The sequence below is a fragment of the Salmo trutta genome, chromosome 9 (genome assembly GCF_901001165.1).
Source record: "Salmo trutta chromosome 9, fSalTru1.1, whole genome shotgun sequence".
In the NCBI taxonomy this organism is placed as follows: Eukaryota; Metazoa; Chordata; class Actinopteri; order Salmoniformes; family Salmonidae; genus Salmo; species Salmo trutta.
Genome location: NC_042965.1, coordinates 24,978,016 through 25,005,687, shown reverse-complemented (window position 1 = coordinate 25,005,687; position 27,672 = coordinate 24,978,016). Strand labels below are relative to the sequence as shown.

General features: G+C 43.3%; 1 protein-coding gene across 1 annotated transcript; it reads left to right on the top strand.

Annotated features, from left to right (window-relative positions):
* The first annotated feature begins 139 nt into the window (after positions 1-139).
* On the top strand, positions 140-27,365 carry LOC115200283 (tricarboxylate transport protein B, mitochondrial). Its single transcript, XM_029763227.1, has 9 exons — positions 140-618; positions 14,035-14,142; positions 20,762-20,861; positions 23,565-23,703; positions 24,988-25,072; positions 25,265-25,369; positions 25,605-25,720; positions 25,811-25,884; positions 26,035-27,365. Exons 1-9 carry the CDS (start codon positions 507-509, stop codon positions 26,147-26,149), a joined length of 954 nt encoding a protein of 317 aa, XP_029619087.1. The 5' UTR covers positions 140-506; the 3' UTR covers positions 26,150-27,365.
* The last annotated feature ends 307 nt before the right edge of the window (positions 27,366-27,672 follow it).

Here is a 27,672-nt window from a genome sequence, read left to right as displayed (position 1 = left end):
CCTATAAGGGGGATGGATGTCACTGAGGCACACCTTGATTGATGGTGTTTTCGGTCTGAAGCGCCTTTGTACCACGGCTCTCTCTTGCTCTGATGGGAGCAGGATGGAGGAAGGTGCTATTTCAACATTACGCTCTCTACTGGGGCTGATACTTTAATTTACATCGCTGTGTGTTTGTTTGCTCAACTGAGAAATGTATGCTTTGCTAATGTATTCCTTTTTGCGAGTTGACGCGTACAAGGATGTGACGCGCCTAGACTAGAGAGAGAGAGAGAGCCCCGCCCTTCTCCTGGTGTGGAAAGAAAATGCCCCGTCTGTCCTCCCTCGGCTCCAGGGTTAGACAGGCTTTCTCCCCGCTGTGTAGTAGCTTACTGTCCACATACAGCGGATGTCTGACATGATATCCATGCTATACACTGAACGTTATATCAACTAGAAACTAGTTTAAGGACTTTCGTAGACTTAGTTTATAGCTAGATAGATATTGGTTTAATTATTTCTTGACAATGGAAGGAAACAGTAAATTCACCAGCCTCTTTCACAGACCCAGGTGTCTGGCGGCGGCGGCACCTGGAGGAAAAGCGAAATTAACTCACCCAGGGAAGGCAATTCTAGCAGGTAAGTTTTGTCATCCTTTGTTCAGACACCACCTATTGCCAATAGAGATGACTTAACATTTTTGAGATACACACTAAAGTATCTCTTTAGCGCATCGTCGTGGAGAGAAAGCATTAGCCTGTAGAATAAAGTAACATTGTTTCTGAATAAAGTAACATTGTTTCTGATCATGTCACTTTCCCTTGACAGCCAGGGGTTGTAAATGATGTACTGATTGTGTTTCATTGGAAGCCGTGCAGGAAGCGAGAGCGTCCATTTGAACAAGTTAGAACTGTCCACTGTCATGTGTTGTATTGTGTTCAACAGTTAATTCACAACAAAAGCTGGAATATGCTAGTCTTCGGTGTTATTATTGTCAGTTTAACATGCGCTGTATGTTTGCATTTCAATAAAGAGGCGATTTGCTTAGCTGCCTGTAGAGCGCTTGACAAAATAGTGGAACTCTTTTTAGACTAGTAGGCTACATGGAACTGTTGAATTGAAGGCTTTGTTATTATTATTATTATTATTATTATTCACTTAATATTATTTAGATTGTAATGAATACGATTTCGAATATACTTTAAAATGGATGATTATGAAATTATCTTATGATCTTTTCTGTAAGTGACTGTCGTAACATTAGCCTTCTAATACTGTATCGCAAACAACTGCCTGGTTATGAAAGGACACCACAAAGCCAACACCCCTCATTTCCCCCTTAGCGGCAGAATGTAGTTACTCAAGTAGAAGGAATGCTGAAATGTTTACCTCCTGCATATGTTAGGATATACAGATCCTTCATTCATGTTACTGTGCAATTTACCTGAGATGACAAAGAGCATCTGTTGCATCGCCATCTGGTTCAGAGGAATGAACAGGTCGACTCTTTGCAGGCCAAGGCATGTAGTCCCCACTCTGCAGCCCTGTTCTTTTAGGCAGCAGACACAGTCATCTTTCTGGGGTGTATCCTTCTCTGAACTGACATGTTTCTCCTCTGGACTGCCCCCTCTCCACACAGTGAAATTAAAACGAATAACCCTGAAATTGGACTGGAATGTCTTTGAAGTAAAACCACCACCTCTGTCTCTGAAGAAAGACCATAACAAGCATTGGATGAGGATCAAATATAGAAACCCAAGCACTGTGGACTGAACAGGAGAATGTCTCTAAAATGAGTATTAAGTAGCTCAGACATCTACCTATTAGTAGTAGTAGGCTAGTAGCCTTCATCTCTGAAACCTCCATTGCTGTGAGTGATACTGGTAGAGCGAGGTCTTAAGACATTCTCAAGCACTGAATGAAAGAATCTGTTTTCTACTTGTCTTTATCCTGCCTCGCTGGCATAGTCTGTCTCCGTAGCCCCAAACTGCTACGGTGGGATCAGTGCACTGACATTATTCTGTTACTCTGATCTAGTCTGGTGATCACTGCTAGTTACCTTCAACCACATCACACTGGATATATTTAAATGTAGACCATGCTGAAGGAGAGCGATGCTGTCCTTCGCTAATGCTATTGAGTTCAATTAAGGCTTCAGTAATCTGTGGTTGTGCTTGTACTATACATAAACCATTGATATGCCATTTGGTTTCAGTAGTTTGATTACAAAGTTGCCATACACTAGGCCTACATGTAGAAAGCATGAGATTCACAATAAACATATTCCTCAGTGGCATGAGTGCATGTCTAAAAGGGCAGAATCAGGTCTGTTATAATGGAGGACTAGGTTGAATAATGCAGTAGTAATATACAAACTCATACAGACTCTTAGTAATGCTGCAGTATGCAGTTATAACATACTCTTCCATAGGATATTACGCATATTGGTTTGTCAAAGTAACCTCAGACTGAACATGGTTGCATTTGAAACTCATGACCTAACCCCCCCCCCCACACACACACACATACACACACACATTGTGTGTGATTAGAGTGAGGCAGGGCAGGCTGGTGCATTTCGAGGCCTTGAGAGGCACCCTCATGGAGAGGCATTTAGCACCGCTCTATTGATTACAGCCTTGACAAGAGACCACCGTGACCCTGACCTTGTACTGTAGTAACATTGTTCCAACTGTGGAGCAACAATAAAACCGACCAGCATGCACCGTTTCATACAGTACTCTTTGCTACTGCAGGTTTGTGCAACCTTTTTTTCTCTGTAGAAATCCTTTCACAATCCTAACAGCCTATGGTGCCATTTCACACACACTTTCACCGGGACTCTCCTCCTCTCAGCTATTGGTACATTTAAATGAGGCCGTCCATCTAAATGTTAGATTGGAGAAACCTGCCTGGCCTCCTTCCTCCCTTCCTATCCTTTCAACCAGACTAACCAGACAAGCTGGCTGGGAACGCTAACAGCCAAAACAGGCTCCATCTTTCTTCTCTCTGTCAGTCCAACTCTTATTTAACCTGTTTGTGCACTTGTACACTCCACTCTTTAAAGCCAGTTGATTACTCCTTATCTATAGAATATATTTCTCTCTTTCTCTGTTTTTCTTACTGTCTGAATCTATGGGTGCAAATTTAGGGGGAGACCAAGAATATTTAGTTATTTTGATTAATGGCTTGTGTATGTATGTATAGTATATGAGTGTGTGTTGAAATCACAGTGTGGTACCCTAGGAACTGATCTACTCTCAGAGAATGAGTCGCTATGACTCAGTGAGATAAAAGCGATCAGGTAAAATGCTCTTGTGTCTATAACTCTGACCTGAGATATTACTCAATCAACAGCCAAGCCAATGCTTTACTACGCCCAGATACAGAATCCTCCTGACACCTGGTTTGACAGTTAATAAATCTGACAAACACTCTCAGTGTCTAGACATGGAACCACAGCTCTATCTGGTTATTTAACCCTGCACTCGGAGTGGTAATGAGTGTGTGTGTGTGCTGCTTGTTAGAGCCCTCTCTCCTTTGCCTGCAGTCTTTTCTCAGTAACTGGCAGAGGCCCAAAGTACATATCCTTGAGAGTATCCTTGTTGGCCCTAGGACCACAGCAAGACATTATCTTTCTGTGCCAATGACATAAACTCGGTTGTTTGAACTCAGGGCCGTAGATAAAGACCATAGCCTGGATGCCTCTAGTATGACTCCATGCGTCTGGTGCCATAACGGACCTAGCTTAGCTTGTGAGAAATATTCAACTTTTAGGACTGATGTAATGCAAGATGGGATGATAGGATTTTAAAAATGTTTTTAACCTTAATTTAACTAGGCAAGTCAGTTAATAGCAAATTCTTATTTACAATGATGGCCTACTGGATGGAGTGAGTTGGTTAAGGGGGGAGCGAGAGGAGAGAGAGCATGTCTTCTTAGATGACATCTGGCATTGTAAAAGAAACATTGTTTAGTCTTAGCTAATGGTGCTGTCTCACCCTTACAGTAACCGTGTGTGTGTGTGTGTGTGTGTGTGTGTGTGTGTGTGTGTGTGTGTGTGTGTGTGTGTGTGTGTGTGTGTGTGTGTGTGTGTGTGTGTGTGTGTGTGTGTGTTAGTCTCTTGTATAGGCCTGGAGGCACTGAGGGGAAGGTTTTGGACAGAACATTGAGAGTCGTAGCTTAATGGAAGAAAAGTCCTACATCTCTTACAAACCCAGACAATGGCAATGAGGCACATTTCTACATGAAGGGTGTATGAGCTCTTTATACTCCCTCTCCTGGGCTCAGCAGCCAATGGTGATGGCCGATGTTGAGAGGTGGAGGCTATGATATGAGACAGGATTGGCCTGGGACTGAGAGTTTTAAATGGGTTTCTGGTCCTGATTTTCTTTGTATTTATGTGTTCCTTTGTACTAGAGGTTTTTATTGTCATACAATGTGTGTGTGTGTTGGTGTGTGTTTGTGTGCGTGTGCATCTGTGCGTGTGTGTGAGGTCTGAGAGAGTACTCTATTGCTCTGTGTTTGTAACTCTCTCTCTCTCTCTCTCTCTCTCACTCTCACTCTCACTCTCACTCTTGCCGCAGGGCAGCCAGTTAATTCTTTGAGTGGCTGTCTCCTCTTAGACTTGGAGGGCTTGTCAAAGTGTGCACTCACTCCCTGCTCATTCCTACCCGACTGAACTCTGCACACTATGCACTAGGCACTAGGCAATACACTCTGAATCTACGACTCATGACCCACCAGCGCCTTGGGGGGCAAGTCGTCAAATCATGAAACCCCTGTTGTCCTTTCTGTCAGACACATACACACTCTCTCCCTGCCTCTTTTTTTCTCTTTCACCTCTCTCGCTCTCTCCCTGCCTCTTTTTTTCTCTTTCACCTCTCTCGCTCTCTCCCTGCCTCTTTTTTCTCTTTCACCTCTCTCGCTCTCTCCCTGCCTCTTTTTTCTCTTTCACCTCTCTCGCTCTCTCCCTGCCTCTTTTTTTCTCTTTCACCTCTCTCGCTCTCTCCCTGCCTCTTTTTTCTCTTTCACCTCTCTCGCTCTCTCCCTGCCTCTTTTTTCTCTTTCACCTCTCTCGCTCTCTCCCTGCCTCTTTTTTCTCTTTCACCTCTCTCGCTCTCTCCCTGACAGACGTATTCATTGCTGTCTAAGAAAGTGACAACAACATCCCACTCATCCTCATGAGAGACAAACTGTTTACTGTTTTAGGAAAACACAACAACATCCCACTCATCCTCGTGAGAGACAAACTGTTTACTGTTTTAGGAAAACACAACAACATCCCACTCATCCTCATGAGAGACAAACTGTTTACTGTTTTAGGAAAACACAACAACATCCCACTCATCCTCGTGAGAGACAAATTGTTTACTGTTTTAGGAAAACACAACAACATTGCCAGAACAACATCAGTCTCCGTCCATCCAGTCTGCAGGGAACGGCCTACTGGAGGGTTAGAAGCAGTTCAAAAGATTTTCCATGTAAAATTAATAGACATGTGTAATTAAACATTAGTGTAGAGTTTGGGAGCGGTGTTTTGAACAGGCGAAGCCTAAAAAGGAAGACGATAGATTAATAATTCCTTTCATCTTTCAGACGAGGCAAACAGAAATATTAAGACTGTATTAATACATCATGTTTGATGTTAAGACCTCTGGCTACGGTCTACATTGGGGTTGAGGAATAGGGACATGCGGCATCATCTTTCTACACTCTCCCCTGTATTCTCATCTCTCTTCACACCAGGTCCCTGATAAACAAATTTTCCATAAATGAGATGAGCCTGGATAACTAAAGGTATAGAGAGGGTTTTCGGGTAATTTGCTGTCCTGGCTTTTGCACATTATAGTGTTCTGGTCCATACATGTATATGATTAAATGTATGAGTTGGCCTGAAAAAAACTTGTAGTTTAATCTGTCTCTCTCTCACACTCTCTGTTGTTGAAGAACATATTTCATTTTAATGTGACTAGTCTGGATAAATAAGAATACATTTAAAGTACAAATTATTTCCCCCTCTTTAGTATTTTTTGTGTTTTGGTTCTTGTATGTTATGGTCCATGAAATGTCCATAAACTGTGGGGTTGCCAGATTTGTTTATGTTTATTGGTTGCCAGGTTGGGTGATTTGAAAGTTTGTTTTTCTCAGTGAAAAACTGGAAGTTCTAATCAGGAGCAGATGTGGCCAACACTCATTAGAGTTACCTCAACAGCAGGCAGATAGATAGCACTTCAAAGGTCTTCTCTTCTCTATATCCCTCTCTCTTTGCCATCCTTGTAAATAAGAATTTGTTCTTAATTGACATGTCTGGATAAATAAATAATAAATCAATAAATGCACTTATTTTCTCCCTCTTTCTCCCTTGATCGCTCTCCATCTGTTGCTATCCCCTTTCTCCCTAATTTTAATCTAACCCTTTCTCTGCCTCCATCTCTCTCTCCATCTTCCTTCCTCTCTCTCTCTATCTATATATATATATATCTTACAGCTCTCTCTCTCTCTCTTTCTGTCTCTCCATGTTTGATCTAATAGTGTGTAATGGTGTGAAAAGTGCCTATGGGTGGCTTGGCTGGGATGTGTGTCTACTGCTGGACTGCAGCCTATCCACTCAACCAGGTCCACAGTGATACAGTGCCTTTAGAAAGTATTCATACCCCTTTGACTTATTCAAAAGGTTGTTATACTTATGTCAATTAGATAATTCTGTATTTCATTTTCAATACATTTGCAAACATTTCAAAAAATATTTTTTCACTTTGTCATTATGGGGTATTGTGTGTAGATGGGTGAGATACTTAAAAAAATATATATATCCATTTTAAATTCAGGCTGTAACACAACAAAATGTGGAATAAACCAAGAGGTATGAATACTTTCTGAAGGCACTGTACATGCTCTTGACTGACAATCAGCCTCAGTGGTGTGTGTGTGTGTGTGTGTGTGTTTGCTCTGAGTGGCTGTGATGCAAGCAGGAAACCAGCTGTGAAGTCTGAAGGTTGTTGATTAAACTATAAATCTGCTTTGCGAGGGCGGTGTGTGTGTGTGTGAGAGAGAGATGGTAATGTTCACATTGTTTCCTTTCTCTTCTCCTTTTTTGCTTTTTTTGTTTTCATTTTGGCTGTGTCATCATTTGCCAAGTGTGCTAGCCTGCGGTCGTCAACAATCACGCGATCGCCGAGTTGACTTTTAAAACACAGAAACGTTTGCTGTAACTCTGGTGTCCTGTATGGTGGATGGGTTATATTAAGGGTAAGGGTGGACAGGGTTTGGTATGGATCTATTAAGGAAAGTGTTATCTACATGAGGTGATACACTCCTTCACTCTTACCTTGTGTTTAATACACTGCTGCAAATAAACTCACTGTCACGTCCTGACCAGTAAAGGGGTCATTTTGGTATTGTAGTTTGGTCAGGACGTGGCAGGGGTGTGTTTGTTTTGTGTGTTTCGGGGTTTTGTTGTATTTTCTATTTCTATGTTCCATTCTATGTTGTGTATTTCTTTGTGTTGGCCTGGTATGGCTCTCAATCAGGGACAGCTGTACATCGTTGTCGCTGATTGGGAGCCATACTTAGGTAGCCCTTTTTCCACCTGTCTTTTGTGGGAAGTTGATTTTGCATTGCTGTGTGTGTGTAGCATGCAAAACTGTCAAGCTGTCGTTCGGTTTTTTGTTTAGTGTTCAAGAAAAGTTAAAGATGAGCACTCAACCCGCTGCGCCTTGGTCCATTCACTACGACGGCCGTTACACTCACTAGTTCCTCTATCAAAATGTACTGACGAAAATAGCTGGTGCTGGTGTAACTGAGTCAGGTTTGTAGGCCTCCTTGCTCGCACACGCTTTTTCAGTTCTGCCCACAGATTTTCTATATGATTGAGGTCAGGGCTTTGTGATGGCCACTCCAATACCTTGACTTTGTTGTCCTTAAACTATTTTGCCACAACTTTGGAAGTATGCTTGGGGTCATTGTCCATTTGGAAGACCCATTCGCGACCAAGCTTTAACTTCCTGACTGATGTCTTTCTTCAATATATCCACATAATTATCCTCCCTCATGATGCCATCTATTTTGTGAAGTGCACCAGTCCCTCCTGCAGCAAAGAACCCCCACAACATGATGCTGCCACCTCCGTACTTCACGGTTGGGATGGTGTTCTTCGGCTTGCAAGCCTCCCCCTTTTTCCTCCAAATATAATGATGGTCATTATGGCCAAACAGTTCTATTTTCGTTTCATCAGACCAGAGGACATTTCTCCAAAAAGTATGACTTTTGTTCCCATGTGCAGTTGCAAACTGTAGTCTGGCTTTTTTAAGGCGGTTTTGGAGCAGTGGCTTCTTCCTTGCTGAGCAGCCTTTCAGGTTATGTCGATATAGGGCTCAGTTTACTGTGGATATAGATACTTTTGTACCTGTTTCCTCCAGCATCTTCACAAGGTCCTTTGCTGTTGTTCTGGGATTGATTTGCACTTTTCGCACCAAAGTAGGTTAATCTCTAGGAGACAGAACGCGTCTCCTTCCTGAGCGGTAGGACGCCTGCGTGGTCCCATGGTGTTTATACTTGCGTACTATTGTTTGTACAGATGAACATGGTACCTTCAGGCATTTGGAAATTGCTCCAAATGATGAACCAGACTTGTGGTCTACAATTTGGCTGATTTCTTTTGATTTTCCCATGATGTCAAGCAAAGAGGTACTGAGTTTGAAGGTAGGCCTTGAAATACATTCACAGATACACCTCCAATTGACTCAAATGCTGTCAATTAGCCAATCAGAAGCTTCTAAAGCCATGACATCATTTTCTGGAATTTTCCAAGCTGTTTAAGGCACAGTCAACTTAGTGTATGTAAACTTCTGACCCACTTGAATTGTGATACAGTGAATTATAAGTGAAATAATCTGTCTGTGAACAATTGTTTGAAAAATTACTTGTGTCATGCACAAAGTAGACGTCCTAATCGACTTGCCAAAACAATAGTTTGTTAACAAGAAATTTGTGGAGTGGTTGAAAAACGAGTTTCAATGACTCCAACCTAAGTGTATGTTAACTTCAACTGTATATCCTAGTTGTCTGATTGGTTTACATGCTGTGCATGCTCTGTATTTGATAGCCCCTCTGTCTGTCCCTGCAGAGCCTCTTTCTCAGTGACTGCTGGGTAGGAAATGGTAAACTGGTTTCTAGGTACATCAATTCCCACTAATGACAAGTGTCAGTGTCATATGAAAACACATTGATTTTGTGAACTGACACAGAAAGGTAGCGAGAGAGCACAGTCTAGGGAAGAGGGTGAGAGAGAGGGGGGAACTGGCAGAGAGAGAGAGAGAAGGAGAGAGGGAGGGAGGGTAAGAGAGAGAGCACAGCCTAGGGAAGAGGTGTATATAGAGAGAGAGAGGGTGAGTGGGGGGACTGGCGGAGAGAGAGGAGAGAGGGAGGGTGAGAGAGAGAGGGGACCTGGCAGAGAGAGGGAGGGTGAGAGAGAGGGGGGACCTGGCAGAGAGAGGGAAGGTGAGAGAGGGGGGAACTGGCAGAGAGAGAGAATGAGAGAGGGAGGGTGAGAGAGGGGGGATATTGATGGAGAGAGAGAAGGAGAATGTTCTGTTTTCTGTGTGTCTGGTTCAGGAATAGATCAAGATGAAAGGTCTGCTCATTCAGCTGTGGTACAGTACTACTGGAGTCATTTAAGGGGGTGTGTGTGTGTGTGTGTGTGTGTGTGTGTGTGTGTGTGTGTGTGTGTGTGTGTGTGTGTGATGGCAAACACGTTCCTGCATGTCTGATGAGAATTAACAATCTGAGTTAGTGCGCATGCATATGTGTTTGTGATGAAGACACTGCTTCCCCAATAGCCTTTACGTGTAAAACTGCTGTAGTTCTGTCTGGCATGAAGTCTAATGTAGACATACAGTGCATTCGGAAAGTATTCAGACCCCTTGACTTTTTCCACATTTTGTTTCGTGACAGCCTTATTCTATAATGGATGAAATTGTTTTTTTTTCTTTATCAATCTACACACAATACCCCATAATGACAAACTGAAATATCACATTTACATAGGTATTCGGACCCTTTACTCAGTATTTTGTTGAAGCACCTTTGGCAGCAATTAATTATAATTATAGCCTCAAGTCTTCTTGGGTTTGACGCTACAAGATTGGCACACCTATATTTGGGGAGTTTCTCCCATTCTTATCTGCAGATCTTCTCAAGCTCTGTCAGGTTGGATGGGGAGCATCACTGCTCAGCTATTTTCAGGTCTCTCCAGAGATGTTTGATCAGGTTCAAGTCCAGGCTCTGGCTGGGCCACTCAAGGACTTTCAGAGACTTTGATGCTGCAATGTAACAGTGTAGGTTCCGTCCCTCTCTTCGCCCCAACCCGGGCTCGAACCAGGGACCCTTGCACACATCAACAACTGACACCCCACGAAGCATCGTTACCCATCGTTACCCATACCCACCGCGGCCCTTGCAACGCAAGGGGAAACCCTACTTCAAGTCTCAGAGCGAGTGACGTCACCGAATGAAACGCTATTAGCGCGCACCACCACTAACTAACTAGCCATTTCACATAGCCATTTCACACTGACATGCACTGTCAACTGTAGGACCTTATATAGACAGGTATGTGCCTTTCCAAATCATGTCCAATCAATTGAATCTACCACAGGTGGACTCCAATCAAGTTGTAGAAACATCTTAAAAATGATCAATGGAAACAGGATGCACCTGAGCTCAATTTCGAATCTCATAGCAAAGGGTCTGAATACTTATGTAAATACGTTTTTTTTCTGTTTTTATTTCGAATAAATTAGCAATTGTTTCTAAAAGCCTGTTTTCACTTTGTCATTATGGGGTATTGTGTGCAGATTGATGAGGAAAATATTTATTGAATCCATTTTAGAATAAGCCTGTAACGTAACAAAATGTGGAAAAAGTCAATGGGTCTGAATACTTTCCGAATGCACTGTACTGACCTGTCCAGACTGGGTCAGTGTGCTAGTGTAGTGTAGTGTAGTAGAAATGTATTAGATCTCATGTGATCTGCTGAACCTTACTTAACACTGGGATTACAGGAATTAAAGCTGTTTGTATGTACAGTGGCTTATGAAAGTATTCATCCCCCTTGGCATTTTTCTTATTTTGTTGCCTTACAACCTAGAATTCAAATGGATTTTTGTGGGGTTTGTATCATTTGATTTACACAACATGCCTACCACTTTGAAGATGCAAAATATTTTTGGTGAAACAAACAAGAAGTAAGATTTTAAATAACAGAACTTGAGCGTGCATAACTATTCCCCCCCCCCCCCCCACACAAAGTCAATATTTTGTAGAGCCACCTTTTGCAGCAATTACAGCTGCAAGTCTCTTGGTATGTCTCTATAAGCTTGGCACATCTAGCCACTGGGATTTTGGCCCATTCTTCAAGGCAGAACTGCTCCAGCTCCTTTAAGTTGGATGGATTCTGCTGGTGTACAGCCATTTTTAAGTCATACCACAGATTCTCAATTGGATTGAGGTCTGGGCTTTGACTAGGCCATTCCAAGTTTGACTAGGCCATAAATGTTTCCCCTTAAACCACTCGATTGTTGCTTTAGCAGTATGCTTAGGGTCATTGTCCTGCTGGAAGGTGAACCTCCATCCCAGTCTCAAATCTCTGGAAGACTGAAACAGGTTTCCCTGAAGAATTTCCCTGTATTTAGAGCCATCCATCATTCCTTCAATTCTGACCAGTTTCTCAGTCTCTGCCGATGGAAAAACATCCCCACAGCATGATGCTGCCACCACCATGCTTCACTGTGTGGATGGGGTTCTCGGGGTGATGAGAGGTGTTGGGTTTGTACCAGACATAACGTTTTCCTTGATGGCCAAAAAGCTAAGTTTTAGTCTCATTTGACCAGAGTACCTTCTTCCATATGTTTGGGGAGTCTCTCACATGCCTTTTGGCGAACACCAAACGTGTTTGCTTGTTTTTTTCTTTAAGCAATGGCTTTTTTCTGGCCACTCTTTCGTAAAGCCCAGCTCTGTGGAGTGTACGGCTTAAAGTGGTCCTAAGTGGTCCTTTCCTGGTCTGTGAGTTTTGGTGGGCAGCCATCTCTTGACAGGTTTGTTGTGGTGCCATATTCTTTCCATTTTTTTATAACGGATTTAATGGTGCTCCGTGGGATGTTCAAAGTTTCTGATATTTTTTTTATAACCCAACCCTGATCTGTACTTCTGCACAACTTTGTCCCTCACCTGTTTGAAGAGCTCCTTGGTCTTCATGGTGCCGCTTGCTTGGTGGTGCCACTTGCTTAGTGGTGTTGCAGACTCTGGGGACTTTCAGAACAGCTGTGTATATATACTGATATCATGTGACAGATCATGTGACACTTAGATTGCACACAGGTGAACTTTATTTAACTTATTATGTGACTTCTGAAGGTAATTGGTTGTACCAGATCTTATTTAGGGGCTTCATAGCAAAGGGGGTCAATACATATATACGCAACACTTTTCCGTTTTTGTTTTTTTTATTTAATTTTTTGAAACAAGTTCTTTTTTTCAATTCACTTAACCAATTTGGACTATTTTGTGTATGTTCATTACATGAAATCCAAATAAAAATCCTTTTAAATTACAGGTTGTAATGCAATAAAAATAATGCAGCATCATGACTCAGCTTTCTAGACTGTTGTACAACCTTATCTTGCCTGTGGAAAATACTATACAAATGCATTTTGTATCAGCTACTGTATACAGGGCTTTGCCTTGTTAGGGCAATTTGCTTTGCTGAATACTCTCACTCAACCATATATCAATGTGTAATTGACCACCAACCACTTAAAATCGTTCTATATCTACTGTACATGTAGTGTATGTGTCATAGGTTAAATATATCTCCTACCACCTCCAGAATGATAAAATGCTAAGTGCTGTAGAGAAGAGATTGAGAGCCTTGGCCTACAATAATGGCAGCAGAGGGATGGATGCCAAGCTGTCACACAGTTGGATGACATATCTGTATACTTCCCGTTTTTTCTTTATACAGAGCGGGCCTCTGGGATTAGATAGTGAGGGAGGGAGTGAGGGAGGGAGGGAGGGAGGTGTGGAAAGTGTTTGTGTGTTATTGAGCTAATGGAGGGTCTTGGGCTGTGTAAGGGAGCCCCTCCCTCTGGGCAGAGCAGATCATTTAATTAATGTCAGCCTCCTCGCCCTCCCTCCCTCCCTGCCTCTCACTCATCCTCCCTCTCTCCCTGCCTCTCACTCATCCTCCCTCCCTCTCTCCCTGCCTCTCACTCATCCTCCCTCTCTCCCTGCCTCTCACTCATCCTCCCTCCCTCTCTCCCTGACTCGTACTCATCCTCCCTGCCTCCCTCCCTCCCTCTCTCCCTGCCTCCCTCCCTCCCTCTCTCCCTGACTCTCACTCATCTTCCCAAGTGACTCATCTGCATAGTTCTGCTCTTGACACTCATCCCCATCTTCTGAATTCATCCACAATATAGAGATATCCAACATAATTTATTAATTCATCGATTCATTCATTTGTTTGTTTGTTTGTGTGTTTGTTCGATCTAACAGCTACACGTTTATACATAGAGAAAATGGCTGCATCTCCACATAACATTCCTCTCACACTCTCTGATCTTTTAAGGTTTATGGATAACAGCTATTTGTAGGGTTATTGTTATTTATCTTGATATAATGACTTCACCCAAAGTGAAGCCTGCTTCAGCCAGCCTGTCATTGTGTACTTTATTAAAAGCAGAAACAGTCTGGTACCAAGGCTAGCTACCTGAAGATTCACAAAATAAATCTTCTGGTTGATAAGCTTTATCTGACCATTGCTCTCTGTTCAGCCCAGTTCGAAGGAATTTACCAAACTGTAATGACAGTAAGCACATATGGTTCTGAATACATTTACAACGTTTGGTTCATCCCTGAATCCTTAGCAGTGCCAGGTTGACAGTAACTAAATTAGGCTATCTATTCTACAGGTGGTATAGCTTTATCTGACCTCTGCTCTCTGTGTTTTCTACAGGTGGTATAGCTTTATCTGACCTCTGCTCTCTGTGTTTTCTACAGGTGGTATAGCAGGGGGTATAGAGATCTGTATCACCTTCCCTACAGAGTATGTGAAGACTCAGCTACAGCTGGATGAGAAGGCCAACCCTCCCAAATACAGGGGCATTGGTGAGTTTCTGACTGTATGTGTGTGTGTGTGTGTGTGTCCTCCCACCCTACAACACATACAGTCGTGGCAAAAAGTTTTGAGAATGACACAAATATTAATTTTCACAAAGTCTGCTGCCTCAGTGTCTTTAGATATTTTTGTCAGATGTTACTATGGAATACTGAAGTATAATTACAAGCATTTCATAAGTGTCAAAGGCTTTTATTGACAATTACATGAAGTTGATGCAAAGAGTTAATATTTGCAGTGTTGACCCTTCTTTTTCAAGACCTCTGCAATCCGCTGTGACATGCTGTCAATTAACTTATGGGCCACATCCTGACTGAAGGCAGCCCATTCTTGCATAATCAATGCTTGGAGTTTGTCAGAATTTGTGGGGTTTTGTTTGTCCACCCGCCTCTTGAGGATTGAAGATAAGGATTGAGGATAAGTTCTCAATGGGATTAAGGTCTGGGGAGTTTCCTGGCCATGGACCCAAAATATTGATGTTTTGTTTCCCGAGCCACTTAGTTATCACTTTTGTCTTATGGCAAGGTGCTCCATCATGCTGGAAAAGGCATTGTTCATCACCAAACTGTTCCTGGATGGTTGGGAGAAGTTACCATTCTTTATTCATGGCTGTGTTCTTAGGCAAAAGCAAAATTGTGAGTGAAACCACTCCCTTGGCTGAGAAGCAACCCCACACATGAATGGTCTCAGGAGGCTTTACTGTTGGCATGACACAGGACTGATGGTAGCGCTCACCTTGTCTTCTCCAGACAATATTTTTTCCGGATGCCCCAAACAATCGGAAAGGGGATTCATCAGAGAAAATGACTTTAACCCAGTCCTCAGCAGTCCAATCCCTGTACCTTTTGCAGAATATCAGTCTGTCCCTGATGTTTTTCCTGGAGAGAAGTGGCTTCTTTGCTGCTGTTCTTGACACCAGGCCATCCTCCAAAAGTCTTCGCCTCACTGTGCGTGCAGATGCGCTCACACCTGCCTGCTGCCATTCCTGAGCAACCTCTGTACTGGTGGTGCCCCGATCCCGCAGCTGAATCAACTTTAGAAGACGGTGCTGGCACTTGCTGGACTTTCTTGGGCACCCTGAAGCCTTCTTCACAACAATTGACCCGCTCTCCTTGAAATTCTTGATGATCCAATAAATGGTTGATTTAGGTGCAATCTTACTGGCAGCAATATCCTTGCCTGTGAAGCCCTTTTTGTGCAAAGCAATGATGAAGGCACGTGTTTCCTTGCAGGTAACCATGCTTGACAGAGGAAGAACAATGATTCCATGCACCACCCTCCTTTTGAAGGTTCCAGTCTGTTATTCAAACTCAATCAGCATGACAGAGTGATCTCCAGCCTTGTCCTCTTCAACACTCACACCTGTGTTAACGAGAGACTCACTGACATGATGTCAGCTGGTCCTTTTGTGGCAGGTTTGAAATGAGGTGGAAATGTTTTTTTGGTATTCAGTTAATTTGCATGGCAAAGAGGGACTTTGCAATTCATCTGATCACTCTTCATAACATTCTGGAGTATATGCAAATTGCCATCATACAAACTGAGGCAGCAGACTTAATATTTGTGTCATTCTCAAAACTTTTGGCCATGACTGTACAGTGCATTCGGAAAGTATTCAGACCCCTTGACTTTTTCCACATTTTGTTACGTTACAGCCTTATTCTAAAATTACTGAAATCATTTTTTTGTATGTGTGTGTTCCTCATCAATTTACACACAATACCCCATAATGACAAAAACCAAGCCATGAGGTCGAAGGAATTCTCCATAGAGCTCCGAGACAGGATTGTGTCAAGGCACAGATCTGGGGAAGGGTACCAAAACATTTCTGCAGCATTGAAGGTCCCCAAGAATACAGTGGCCTCCATCATTCTTAAATGGAAGAAGTTTGGAACCACCAAGACTCTTCCTAGAGCTGGCCGCCCGGCCAAACTGAGCAATTGGGGGAGAAGGGCCTTGGTCAGGGAGGTTACCAAGAACCCGATGGTCACTCTGACAGAGCTCCAGAGTTCCTCTGTGGAGATGGGAGAATCTTCTAGAAGGACAACCATCTCTGCAGCACTCCATCAATCAGGCCTTTATGGTGGAGTGGCAAGATGAAAGCCACTCCTCAGTGAAAGGCACATGACAGCTTGGAGTTTGCCAAAAGGCACCTAAAGACTCTCAAACCATGAGAAACAAGATTTTCTGGTCTGATGGAACCAAGATGGAACTCTTTGGCCTGAATGCCAAGCGTCACGTCTGGAGGAAACCTGGCACCATCCCTACGGTGAAGCATGGTGGTGGCAGCATCATGCTGTGGGGATATTTTTCAGCGGCAGGGACTGGGAGATTAGTCAGGATCGAGGGAAAGGTGAACGGAGCAAAGTAGAGAGATTGATGAAAACCTTCTCCAGAGCACTCAGGATCTCAGACTGGGGTGAATGTCTACCTTCCAACAGAACAACGACCTTAAGCACACAGCCAAGACAACGCAGCAGTGGCTTCAGGACAAGTCCTTGAGTGGCCCAGCCAGACGCCGGACTTGAACTCGATCTAACATCTCTGGAGAGACCTGAAAATAGCTGCGCAGCGATGCTCCCCATCCAACCTGACAGAGCTTGAGAGGATCTGCAGAGAAGAATGGGAGAAGCTCCCTAAATACAGGTGTGCCAAGCTTGTAGCGTCATACCCAAGACTCAAGGCTGTAATTGCTGGCAAAGGTGCTTCAACAAAGTACTGAGTAAAGGGTCTGAATATTTATATAAATGTTATATTTTTATTTGTAATACATTTGCAAAGATGTCTAAACAGTTTTTGCTTTGTCATTATGGGGTATTGTGTGTAGATTGGTGAGGGAAGAAAACAATGTAATCAATTTTAGAATAAGGCTGTAACGTAACAAAATGTGGAAAAAGTCAAGGGTTCTGAATACTTCTGAATGCAGTCTATACAAAGATCCCTGATACATACAAAGTCATCCCCCGCCCCCACTTCGGTCAATCAGATCACGTCTTTCTGTTCCTACTCTCCGCCTACAAGCAGCAATTCAATAGGGAGCCACCAACACAGAGCATAGTGGACAGAGGCAGACTCAATGCTGCAGGACAGTTTTGAGAATACTGATTGGAATATGTTCAAAGATTCATCCGCCCAGGACTCATCCATCAACAATGAGGAATATATATCGTTAGTCAAACCAAATCAGATTTTCTTAGTCACACGCGCCGTATACAGCAGGTAGACCTTACAGTGAAATGCTTACTTACGAGCCCCTAACCAACAGTGCAGTTTCAAAAAATATGGATAAGAATAAGAGATAAAAGTAACAAGTAATTAAAGAGCAGCAGTAAAAAAGAACAATATATACAGGGGGGTGCCGGTACAGAGTCAATGTGCGGGGGCACCGGTTAGTTGAGGTAGTATGAACATGTAGTTAGAGTTATTAAAGTGACTATGCGTAGATGACAACAGAGAGTGGCAGTGGTGTGGAGAAGGGGGGGGGGCACAATGCAAGTAGTCTGGGTAGCCATTTGACTAAATGTTCAGGAGTCTTTTGGCTTTGGTGTAGAAGCTATTCAGAAGCCTCATCAAGTTTGCTGACGACACCACGGTTGTAGGTCTATAACTAACATCGACAAGTCAGCCTATAAGGAGTGTGTAAGTGAACTGGCATTGTGGTGCCAGGACAACAACCTCTCCCTCAATGTCAGCAAAAGAAAGGAGTTGATTGTTGACTTCAGGAAGCAGAGGAGAGAACATGACCCAATCCACATCAACAGGACTGCAGTAGAGAGAGTCAGCAGTTTTAAGCTCTTCGGCGTCCACACCACCGAGGACTTGACAGGGTCCAGCAACACCACCACTCTTGTCTCTACTTTCTAAGGCAACTGAAGAAAACCACCCCTGGTCCATTAAGAGCGTCCTGACCGGTTGCATCACGGCCTGGTACAGGAATTGTTCCGTCCACGACCGCAAGGCCCTCCAGGACATCTACTCTAAATGGTGCCTGAGAAAGGCCAGCAGCATCATCAAGGACCCCACACACCCCAGCCACGAGGTGTTCACTCCCTTACCATCGGACAGACGATATATGAGCATGAGGTCTGATAATAACAGGCTCAGAGAGTTTATATCTACAAGCCATCAGACTACTGCTGAACACTTGAACTGGACTGACCACCTGCTCTGATTCTCTGCGCACACACACACACACACACACACACACACACACAATAACAAACATAACAATAACAAGCATTTTGCTACACTCAACAAACATTTCGCTACACTCACATTAACATCTGCTAACCATGTGTATGTGCCCAATAAAATTTGATTGGATTTGACAATAGCACACATGACTTCCCCCCTTCCTTCTTGCCAAGTGACTCAATCTGCATAGTTGTGCTTTTGTATATACATTGATTCACATACATCACATGCTACACACACATCACAACTGCTGCTACCAGACTCTTATTATAATTGCTAAATACTGCACAATTGAATTATTGAATCCTGTATTATGCTGATGCTAAAATGTTTGTTCTATTCTACTGAGACATTTACTTTATGTTCCTATTCTTATCTTTTAATATGTATTATTGTTGCATTGTTGCAAGTAAGCATTTTGTTGGACAGTGTTGACCATGTACAGTACCAGCCAAAAGTTTGGACATGTCGACTCATTCAAAGGTTTTTCTTTATTTTACTATTTTCTACATTGTAGAATAATAGTGAAGACATCAAAACTATGAAATAACACATATGGAATCATGTAGTAACCAAAAAAGTGTATTTTATATTTGAGATTTAGTGCCTGGAGGTGTATATACAGTACCAGTCAAAGTTTGGACAGACCTACTCATTCCTGGGTTTTTCTTTATTTGTACTATTTTCTACATTGTATAATAGTAGTGAAGACATCAAAACTATGAAAAAACACATATGGAATCATGTACTAACCAAAAAAGTGTTAAACAAATCAAAATATATTTTATATTTTAGATTCTTCAAAGTACCCACCCGTTGCCTTGATGACAGCTTTGCACACTCTTGGCATTTTCTCAACCAGCTTCATGAGGTAATCACCTGGAATGCATTTCAATTAACAGATGTACCTTGTTAAAAGTACATTTGTGGAATTTCTTTCCTTCTTAATGCATTTGAGCCAATCAGTTGTGTTGTGACAAGGTAGGGGGGTATACAGAAGATAGCCCCATTTGGTAAAAGACCAAGTTCATATTATGTGAAGAACAGCTAAAATAAGCAACTAGAAACGACAGTCCATCATTACTTTAAGACATAAAAGTCAGTCAGTATGGAACATTTCAAGAGCTTTGAAAGTTTCTTCAAGTGCAGTCGCAAAAACCATGAAGCGCTAAGATGAAACAAGCTCTCCTGAGGACCGCCACAGGAAAGGAAGACCCAGAGTTACCTCTGCTGCAGAGGATACGTTCATGAGAGTTAACTGCACCTCAGAAATTGCAGCCCAAATAAATGCTTCACCGAGTTCAAGTAACAAACACATCTCAACATCAACTGTTTAGAGGAGACTGCGTTAATCAGGCCTTCATGGTCGAATTGCTGCAAAGAAACCCTTACTAAAGGACACCAATAAGATGAGACTTGCTTGGGCCAAGAAACACGAGCAATGGACATTAGACCAGTGGAAATCTGACCTTTGGTCTGAGGAGTCCACATTTTTTACTTACTATATGATTCCATATGTGTTATTTTATAGTTTTGATGTCTTCACTATTATTTTACCATGTAGAAAATAGTAAAAATAAAGAAAAACCATTGAATGAGTAGGTGTCTCCTAACTTTTGACTGGTACTGTATATATCATTTTTTTAAATCCAGTCTGATGAACACTCCAAACAGCCTACGTACCGTTCGGAGGCGTCCCCATGGTCCTAAAGCACAGGGTTGTCTCGTTTTGTATCACATTCCAATGATAAAACTGGGTGGAACAAAAATGCAATTTCAGAATGGGGGGGACATGTCCCCTCTGTCCCTAGTGAATGTTGGGCCCCTGCATACGACTAATACAACTTGAAACAACAATCCTAACCCTTACCCTTACCCTAACCCTAACCCTTACCCTAACCCTAACCCTAGCCCTAACCCTAACCCTACCCATCTCCTTTAATACAAGGTCGTCATTGTGTTTACCAAACCAATCAACCTTCATCTCCCTCTCTCTCTCTCTCTCTCTCTCTCTCTCTCTCTCTCTCTCTCTCTCTCTCTCTCTCTCTCTCTCTCTCTCTCATGATCAAATTACCCATCATCCTCGGGTGCATTAGTGATTCTGGCAGGCTGTCACTGTGCTTGTTTGTATGACTGTAAACAGACACACACACACACACACACAGTGTCAGTCTGGTTTCTCTTGGCTGGAGCTCTGAGGATCTGAGTCCATCTTAATGAGCCCTGCAGACAGATGTCTCTGTCTCATGCTAGCTTATGCTTATCAAGGAGTTTTCATACGGTTGTGTCTTTCCGTGTGTGTGAATATGAATATGTGATTTTAATGCTCTCTGTGTGTCTATAGCTGGTTGTATGTTCATTTTAGGTTGTGTGTTAATTGTGTGTGTGTGTGTGTGTGTGTGTGTGTGTGTGTAGGTGATTGTGTGAAGCAGACAGTACATGGTCATGGGGTGAGGGGACTGTATAGAGGACTCAGCTCACTGCTCTACGGATCCATACCCAAATCAGCTGTCAGGTATGTAGAAACACATGCACACTCACTCACATACCCACAATGCATCGCTCAAATGTCACGCTGGTCTCTGTAGTGTGGCAGAAGGAACGTCTTAGACTGGGGCATTTATCATCTTTCTGTGTGTGTGTGTCTTTAAAGGGCAGAGCCTGTCTGTAGACTGGACAGAGCTGCCACTCAGTGTCTCAGTGGAGATACAGAGAGGAAAACCTGTGGATGTATGTGTGTGTGTGTGTGTGTGTGTGTGTGTGTTTGTGTTTGTGTGTGTGTCAGTGTGTGTCAGTCAGTCAGATAGGGGAGGGGGACATTAGGCAAACAGGGCATAGAGGTGGACAGGGCAACAAGAGTAGGCCACATCATCTGTCTACACTCTCAGTCTGACAGCCGTGTGTGTGTGTGTGTGGGGGGGGGGTATTTTTCATCCTCTGTCTTCTCCCCACCTCTCCCTCTTTCCCTCCTTCCCCTACCAATCCATCCTTTTCTCCCCTTTCCTAGCATCTCCCCCATCCCATTAGCTGATTGCCTTTATGTACTGTGTGTGTGTGGGGGGGGGGGGCAGAAAGAGGCCAAGGGCTTTAATGTAGAGAGACTGATCTTTTTCATCCACCCACCTAACTCCACCTGCCTCCCCTCCTCATCCTCTTTCCCGTCCTTTCATCCCCCCCCCCCTCCATGTACCTGCCTCCTCCCTCCTGCCCCCATTCTCTTGGCAAAGAGCGACTGACCTTGCAGATAGAGCCCTGATGGGCTTTAGGAGACTCTCCATGTTCTCTGTGACAACCAAAGTGCCTCTGACTTATCCTGGACTATGGGTGAAGGCCCAGCTGTCATCCGTCATGTTGTAACAATACACTTTTTTCTCTTCCGTTTGAATTGGCTAAAGAGAGGAGGTAGTTCTTGTCCATTTAGTCATTTTAATGGGCTAATCTAAAGTGTAGTTCAAAAAAGTATTTTGCCACTTCCTTGTAGTCCAAGTAAGGTGGATGGGAGAGAAAGAGAGAGACCATGAGAGAGGGAGAGAAATAGAAAGAGAGATGGAGAAGAGAGACACCTGTTTTGAAGGTATAAAGGTATCATTGCCTTCTGTTTGCCAGTCAGAGTGTGTGTGTTCCTGCACGGCGGAGAGAGTATGTGAGTCGTGAAGCGGCTGTCACTCAAAAAAACAAACATGAGTCTTGAGTAGAGACAGATAAACATATGCTGAATTTTAAAGAACAAAGAAATATGAGGTGAAAAAAGAGAAAGAAAGATAGTGAGAGCAAAAGGAGGGGTAGAGGGAGAAGAGATGAGGAAATAGAACAGCGAAACAAACCCAGAGATGGAGACAGATCGTCAATGTCTGAGACAGACATGAAGACATCGCTCAGACCAGACACTCTCGGGGGAGAGGTCAGAGGCATGGACTCTAGCCTTGTGAAACCAACCTGATCTTGCAGTAGTTCACATTCTGTGAGTGTACTGCTTTAACAGGCTACATGAAAACAAACTGTTAATCAACACTAAGTGGCAAAGTGTCTTTCTTCTCCCTCTCCTCCTCTTCCCCCTCTCCTCCTCCTCCCCCACTCCTCCTATCTTCCACCATGTTCAGTTTGTCCCTGCTATCACCACAATCCAATTCCTGCTATAAATAACCTTCCCGGTGAAGGACTATATGGAACAGCATCTCCTAACTGATTACTCATACACACACACGCACACACACACACACACACACACACACACACACACACACACACACACACACACACAAGCTAGTACTTTTTAAAAATGTTTTATTGAAAAACTCAAATTGAAAATAAAGGCATGCAAAGGCAAAGTGGTTATTTATTGGTCCTTGGTGTAATACACACACACACACACACACACACACACACACACACACACACACACACACACACACACAAACCTTCCTGAGGTGAAACGGAACTCTCAGCTCACTTCCATGGTTGCAGTTGCTGGGCATCCGTTGCTTGCTGAGGCATCAGACTTTATTGCTACATTTTTTTAACATGGAAGTGCCTTGTGCTGGGTAGTAAAATAATCTAGTTCACTAGCAGTTTGTTTCACTTCATCTGGGCATCGAAGGAAGTCATTTGCCTCTTGCCTTGAGGTGTATCTATGTATCCACTTCCATAGGACTGAGGCAAGACTTCTACTGTGATTACTAAGCGGTTCTGTACTATGGGGCTCTTAGAGGAAACTGGTGTGAAATTCTGCTCATCGGTAGTTTAACTGATTAAACCCAAAATGGCTTCCTCTAAGGTGTCCAGTGGGGTTAGAACTCTTTGAAGACTTTTCATTGTTTCTGTAGCTCATCCAGAGATATCAGTAACTCTGACCTTCCTCATCTTCACAGTTATACAGTATCAGTTTCTGTGTTTTACTGTCACCTAGGTAACAAGCTCAGCCACTCAGCTGAAGAGGAGGCAGGCTAGAGGGAGATTCTATTGAGAGTCTAATGAGATTCTAATATGATTCAAAAACATTTTAGATTTAGGTTCTAGTCTGATATTCTTAGAGATAGGCTTGAATTTTAACATTAGTCTAACTCCTCTTCATGATATCACTGTACCACACTCAAACCTGAGCAGCAGCTCTGCTTGTTACTGATGACTCTAACTCAGAACAACCACATTGATTGAACTGGTCAAACTGACTGGAATGGACTGTATATTAACCTGTTCTCTCTCTCCTCCCCTCCCTCAGGTTTGGTGTGTTTGAGTATCTCAGTAACCATGCCCGTGATGAGGCAGGGAAGTTGAACAGCACCAGGGGTCTGCTATGTGGGCTGGGGGCTGGAGTCATGGAGGCTGTAGTCATAGTCTGCCCCATGGAGACTGTCAAGGTACGTCTGAGACAGAGCATCTATCTACCCCCCTCTCATCTTTCTGTCTCTCTCTCCTCCTCCTCTCCTCTTCCTGTCTATCTCCCCTTCCTCTCCTCTATACCCCCTCTCCTCTTCCTGTCTCTCTCCCCTTCCTCTCCTCTATACCCCTCTCTCCTCTTCCTGTCTCTCCTCTATACCCCTCTCTCCTCTTCCTGTCACTCTCCTCCTCTCCTCTTCCTGTCTCTCTCCCCTTCCTCTCCTCTATACCCCTCTCTCCTCTTCCTGTCGCTCTCCTCCTCCTCCTCTCCTCTTCCTGTCTCTCTCCCCTTCCTCTCCTCTATACCCCTCTCTCCTCTTCTTATCACTCTCCTCCTCCTCTCTTCATCTTCTCATCTCTCCCCCTTCCTCTCCTCTATACTCCTCTCCTCTTCCTATCGCTCTCCTCCTCCTCTCCTCTTCCTATCGCTCTCCTCCTCCTCTCCTCTTCCTGTCTCTCTCCCCTTCCTCTCCTCTATACTCCTCTCCTCTTCCTATCGCTCTCCTCCTCCTCCCTTTCTTTTCCTGTATCTCTTTCTCTCCTCCATGCCCACCTCTTTCTCCCCCTCTCCTCTTTCTTGTCTTTATCTTCCACTCCTCTCCTCTCAGATTCAGTGTCACTGATATCCCCTACCCACTGATCTGAGGTCAGATTGGCTGTTCAGCTGATGATAATAATATTTAATAATCATTTGGTGGGTGCTTATATTTTTCCTATTTCACACATGTGAATTGGATATGTTTTTTTTGTTGCATATCCCACTCTCCCTGAGATACCCTCAGAGATTGAGGTCACGGCCAGGGTCTGGCATTATCAGAGGCGACTCGGAGAAATTTGGGTTAAGTGCCTTGCTCAAGGGCACATCGACATATTTTCACCTTGTCAGCTCGGGGATTTGAACTAGCGACCCATGGTTACTGGCCCAACACTCTAACCGCTAGGCTACCTGTTTTAGATGTGGAGATGGGTAAAAAGAGCTGATCCCAAATCAGTCTCTGGATTTGTTAACTGTCTAATCCAACAGCTGAGTGAGGGTGAGTGGACCCGATCCTTCAAGGAGTGTACTCTTTGATATTCTCTGAAGTAAAGCCCAAGGCTGTCTAGTCTGCTCTCAGTGCTCTGAGAAACTGATAATAAAATAATTAGGAACAGTGGGGAAAAAGTGATAATGCTATTTTCCTGGAGCAGGCGTGGGATTGTTAATAAAAGTGTGTGTGTGTGTGTGTGTGTTTGGCGATCACACTGTCCCTGTGTTCTTTCTCAAGGTTAAGTTCATCCACGACCAGTCTTCAGCCAACCCCAAATACAGAGGCTTCTACCATGGAGTCAGGGAGATCATCAGAACCCAAGGTAAGAAAGGTGTAGGGGGAAGTTACCCATAGCCACTGATCTAAGGTCACCTTTGCTTTTCTCCATGGTAAGGTTAGGGTTTAGGGAGGGTAATCTGGTCCTACCACCCTAAACTGGAGTGGTCAACAAAGGCCTTACATGTGGATTCACACTGACATCACTGTTTAAAGAGGGTAATCTTTTGTCCCCAAGGTATTAGGGGGACCTACCAGGGCCTGACAGCCACCGTTCTGAAGCAGGGCTCCAACCAAGCCATCCGATTCTACGTCATGACCTCCCTCAGGAACTGGTACAAAGGTATGAGACTTCAAAGTTGCGTGCCAGATGATATCCTGTTCCCTATATAGGGCTTTGGTCAAAAGCACCCTGAGCCATCATCATCAGGAAGCTTGAGTACAGGTCTACACCACACAGAAAATGCTGACCTCTTGTGGTCAATTGTAAAAAGGTACTCTCTTTGACAAGCGTCAAAAGAGAGTACCTCACTTGGGTAAGTGTTAAACAGCATTCTGTCTGTGTCTCCTTTTCCCAGGGGATAACCCCAATAAGGCTATTAACCCCGTGGTGACGGGAACGTTTGGAGCCATTGCAGGAGCAGCCAGTGTGTTCGGGAACACACCACTGGATGTCATCAAGACCAGGATGCAGGTGCAGTATAGGGTAGCGTCTATGGGCACTTGTTTAGATCTGAAAGGATTTAATCTGTTAGAAATATAACCCTGTTTTTTTCTTTCTAAGGGTCTGGAGGCTCATAAGTATAAGAGTACACTGGACTGTGCCGTCAAGATCATGAGACACGAGGGTGTACGAGCGTAAGTGCACCACTATACTCTTCTATACAATCAAACTTTATTCATGACACCCTTCAGGAGCATAAGGATTCTTGAGGTTCTACTCCATAGAGATAATGTGTTCTATATGCAATTCTATGTTCTACTCTCTCCTTGTTCTATGTTCTCAAGGTTTTATAAAGGGACGGTTCCTCGGCTGGGCCGTGTGTGCCTGGATGTGGCCATCGTCTTCATCATCTATGAGGAGGTGGTCAAGGTTCTCAACACCGTCTGGAAGACGGAGTGAGGGGATGCAGCTGGTGCCTCTGACCTCTCTGGGCCAAACAGGATGTGACCGGACAAATGAGCCTACTACCACTCTGTAGTGGGTGCCCTATCATTCTGAGTTAAAGCATAGTGGTTCTGCCTTGGCCTAAGGGTCTAGCTACAGTAACAGTAACAGCTACATGAGTTGAAACTTATACCACCCAATGAAAAGGGTTTTCCTTTTGATAATTTATGACCAAGCCTTTAATGCAATAATTTTAAGTGTGATATCACATTTATTTTGATAATACTTATGATTATAAGAATAAATGTTTAATTGCAGAGTTTGTTTTACTCTGTTCCAGATGCCAAGCCCTTCAGTAGCAAGCTGCCAAATTGTGACAAACCTAATTATTGTTACAGTTCTACTGTAATACAACTCACCCTTTTGGGCTGGCTAACAGCGTTTTCCTCAAGTGAGAAGTATGCATAGAGTAATATATTCTGACTAAGAGAAGAGAAAAAATGTAAATAATATACTGATTCATAATATATTGATCAGAGTCTTTATCAATGTATTTATTGAACGTTGAATGTTGACTAATGCGTCTTTGTGTTTGAGACCGTTGCTGTTATACTGTGCAGTGTTATGTACTAAATAGTAAGCCAATGCGCTACAGTGTCAACATTAAAGTACTGTAGGGATTGGGTGGGTGCAAGAGGTCGCATTGGGTTCATTACAGCTCTTTCCGACCCAACCATAACTCAGTTTCCTACCACAGATGTTTGTGTTCCAGAAAGATCAGCCACGTTCTGAGAGGGAACCCTGGGGGAACATTCCATCCACACACGTTCCAATCATTTCAGAGGCCTTTGTTGTCAATCGTTCTAAAATTCTAAATCATTGACATTCTGTTATATTTGGTGCCATTTTGGGAGTTGTTTTAGTGTTTTAAATTCTTTATTGTTGCCTTGCAGATGTGCCTATTCATTTATGAAAACAACCATTTTGAAACCATTACAATGTATTATATCTTTTTGAATCCATCATCTCATCTAGGTTTTCAGGGTCTTGATTGTACAGTGTAATAATGTGAGAACAGTCTGAGTCTGCACAAATGTCTGCCCTAACAACAAGAAAACATGGCTTGTTATTTAGCTTTTTGCGCCCAATGCCTTTGAATCTGTGTTGTCAGTAACGGTAGATTGACTGTTTTGACTCTGTGTTGTCAGTAAAGGTAGATTGACTGTTTTGACTCTGCTTTTACCTACAGTAAGTGCTGCATAAGATATGTACTGTAAGGTGCGGAAGGCCTCAGTCCTCTCCTCAGCATATGCTGTTTTAGGACTGGATTCAATCCGTATCGCAGAAGATCCGCGTTAAAATGTAAAGGGCATTTCCGATTGAGCCGACATATGCAGAGTTTACCGTGAAAATTGCCTTTAAATTTCAATCAAGCTATAACGCAGATCTTCTGTGATAATTCTGCGATACGGATTGAAACCAACCAGATTCCACAATATCACAATCAAAATGAAATGGATATAATTTTAAATACCTAG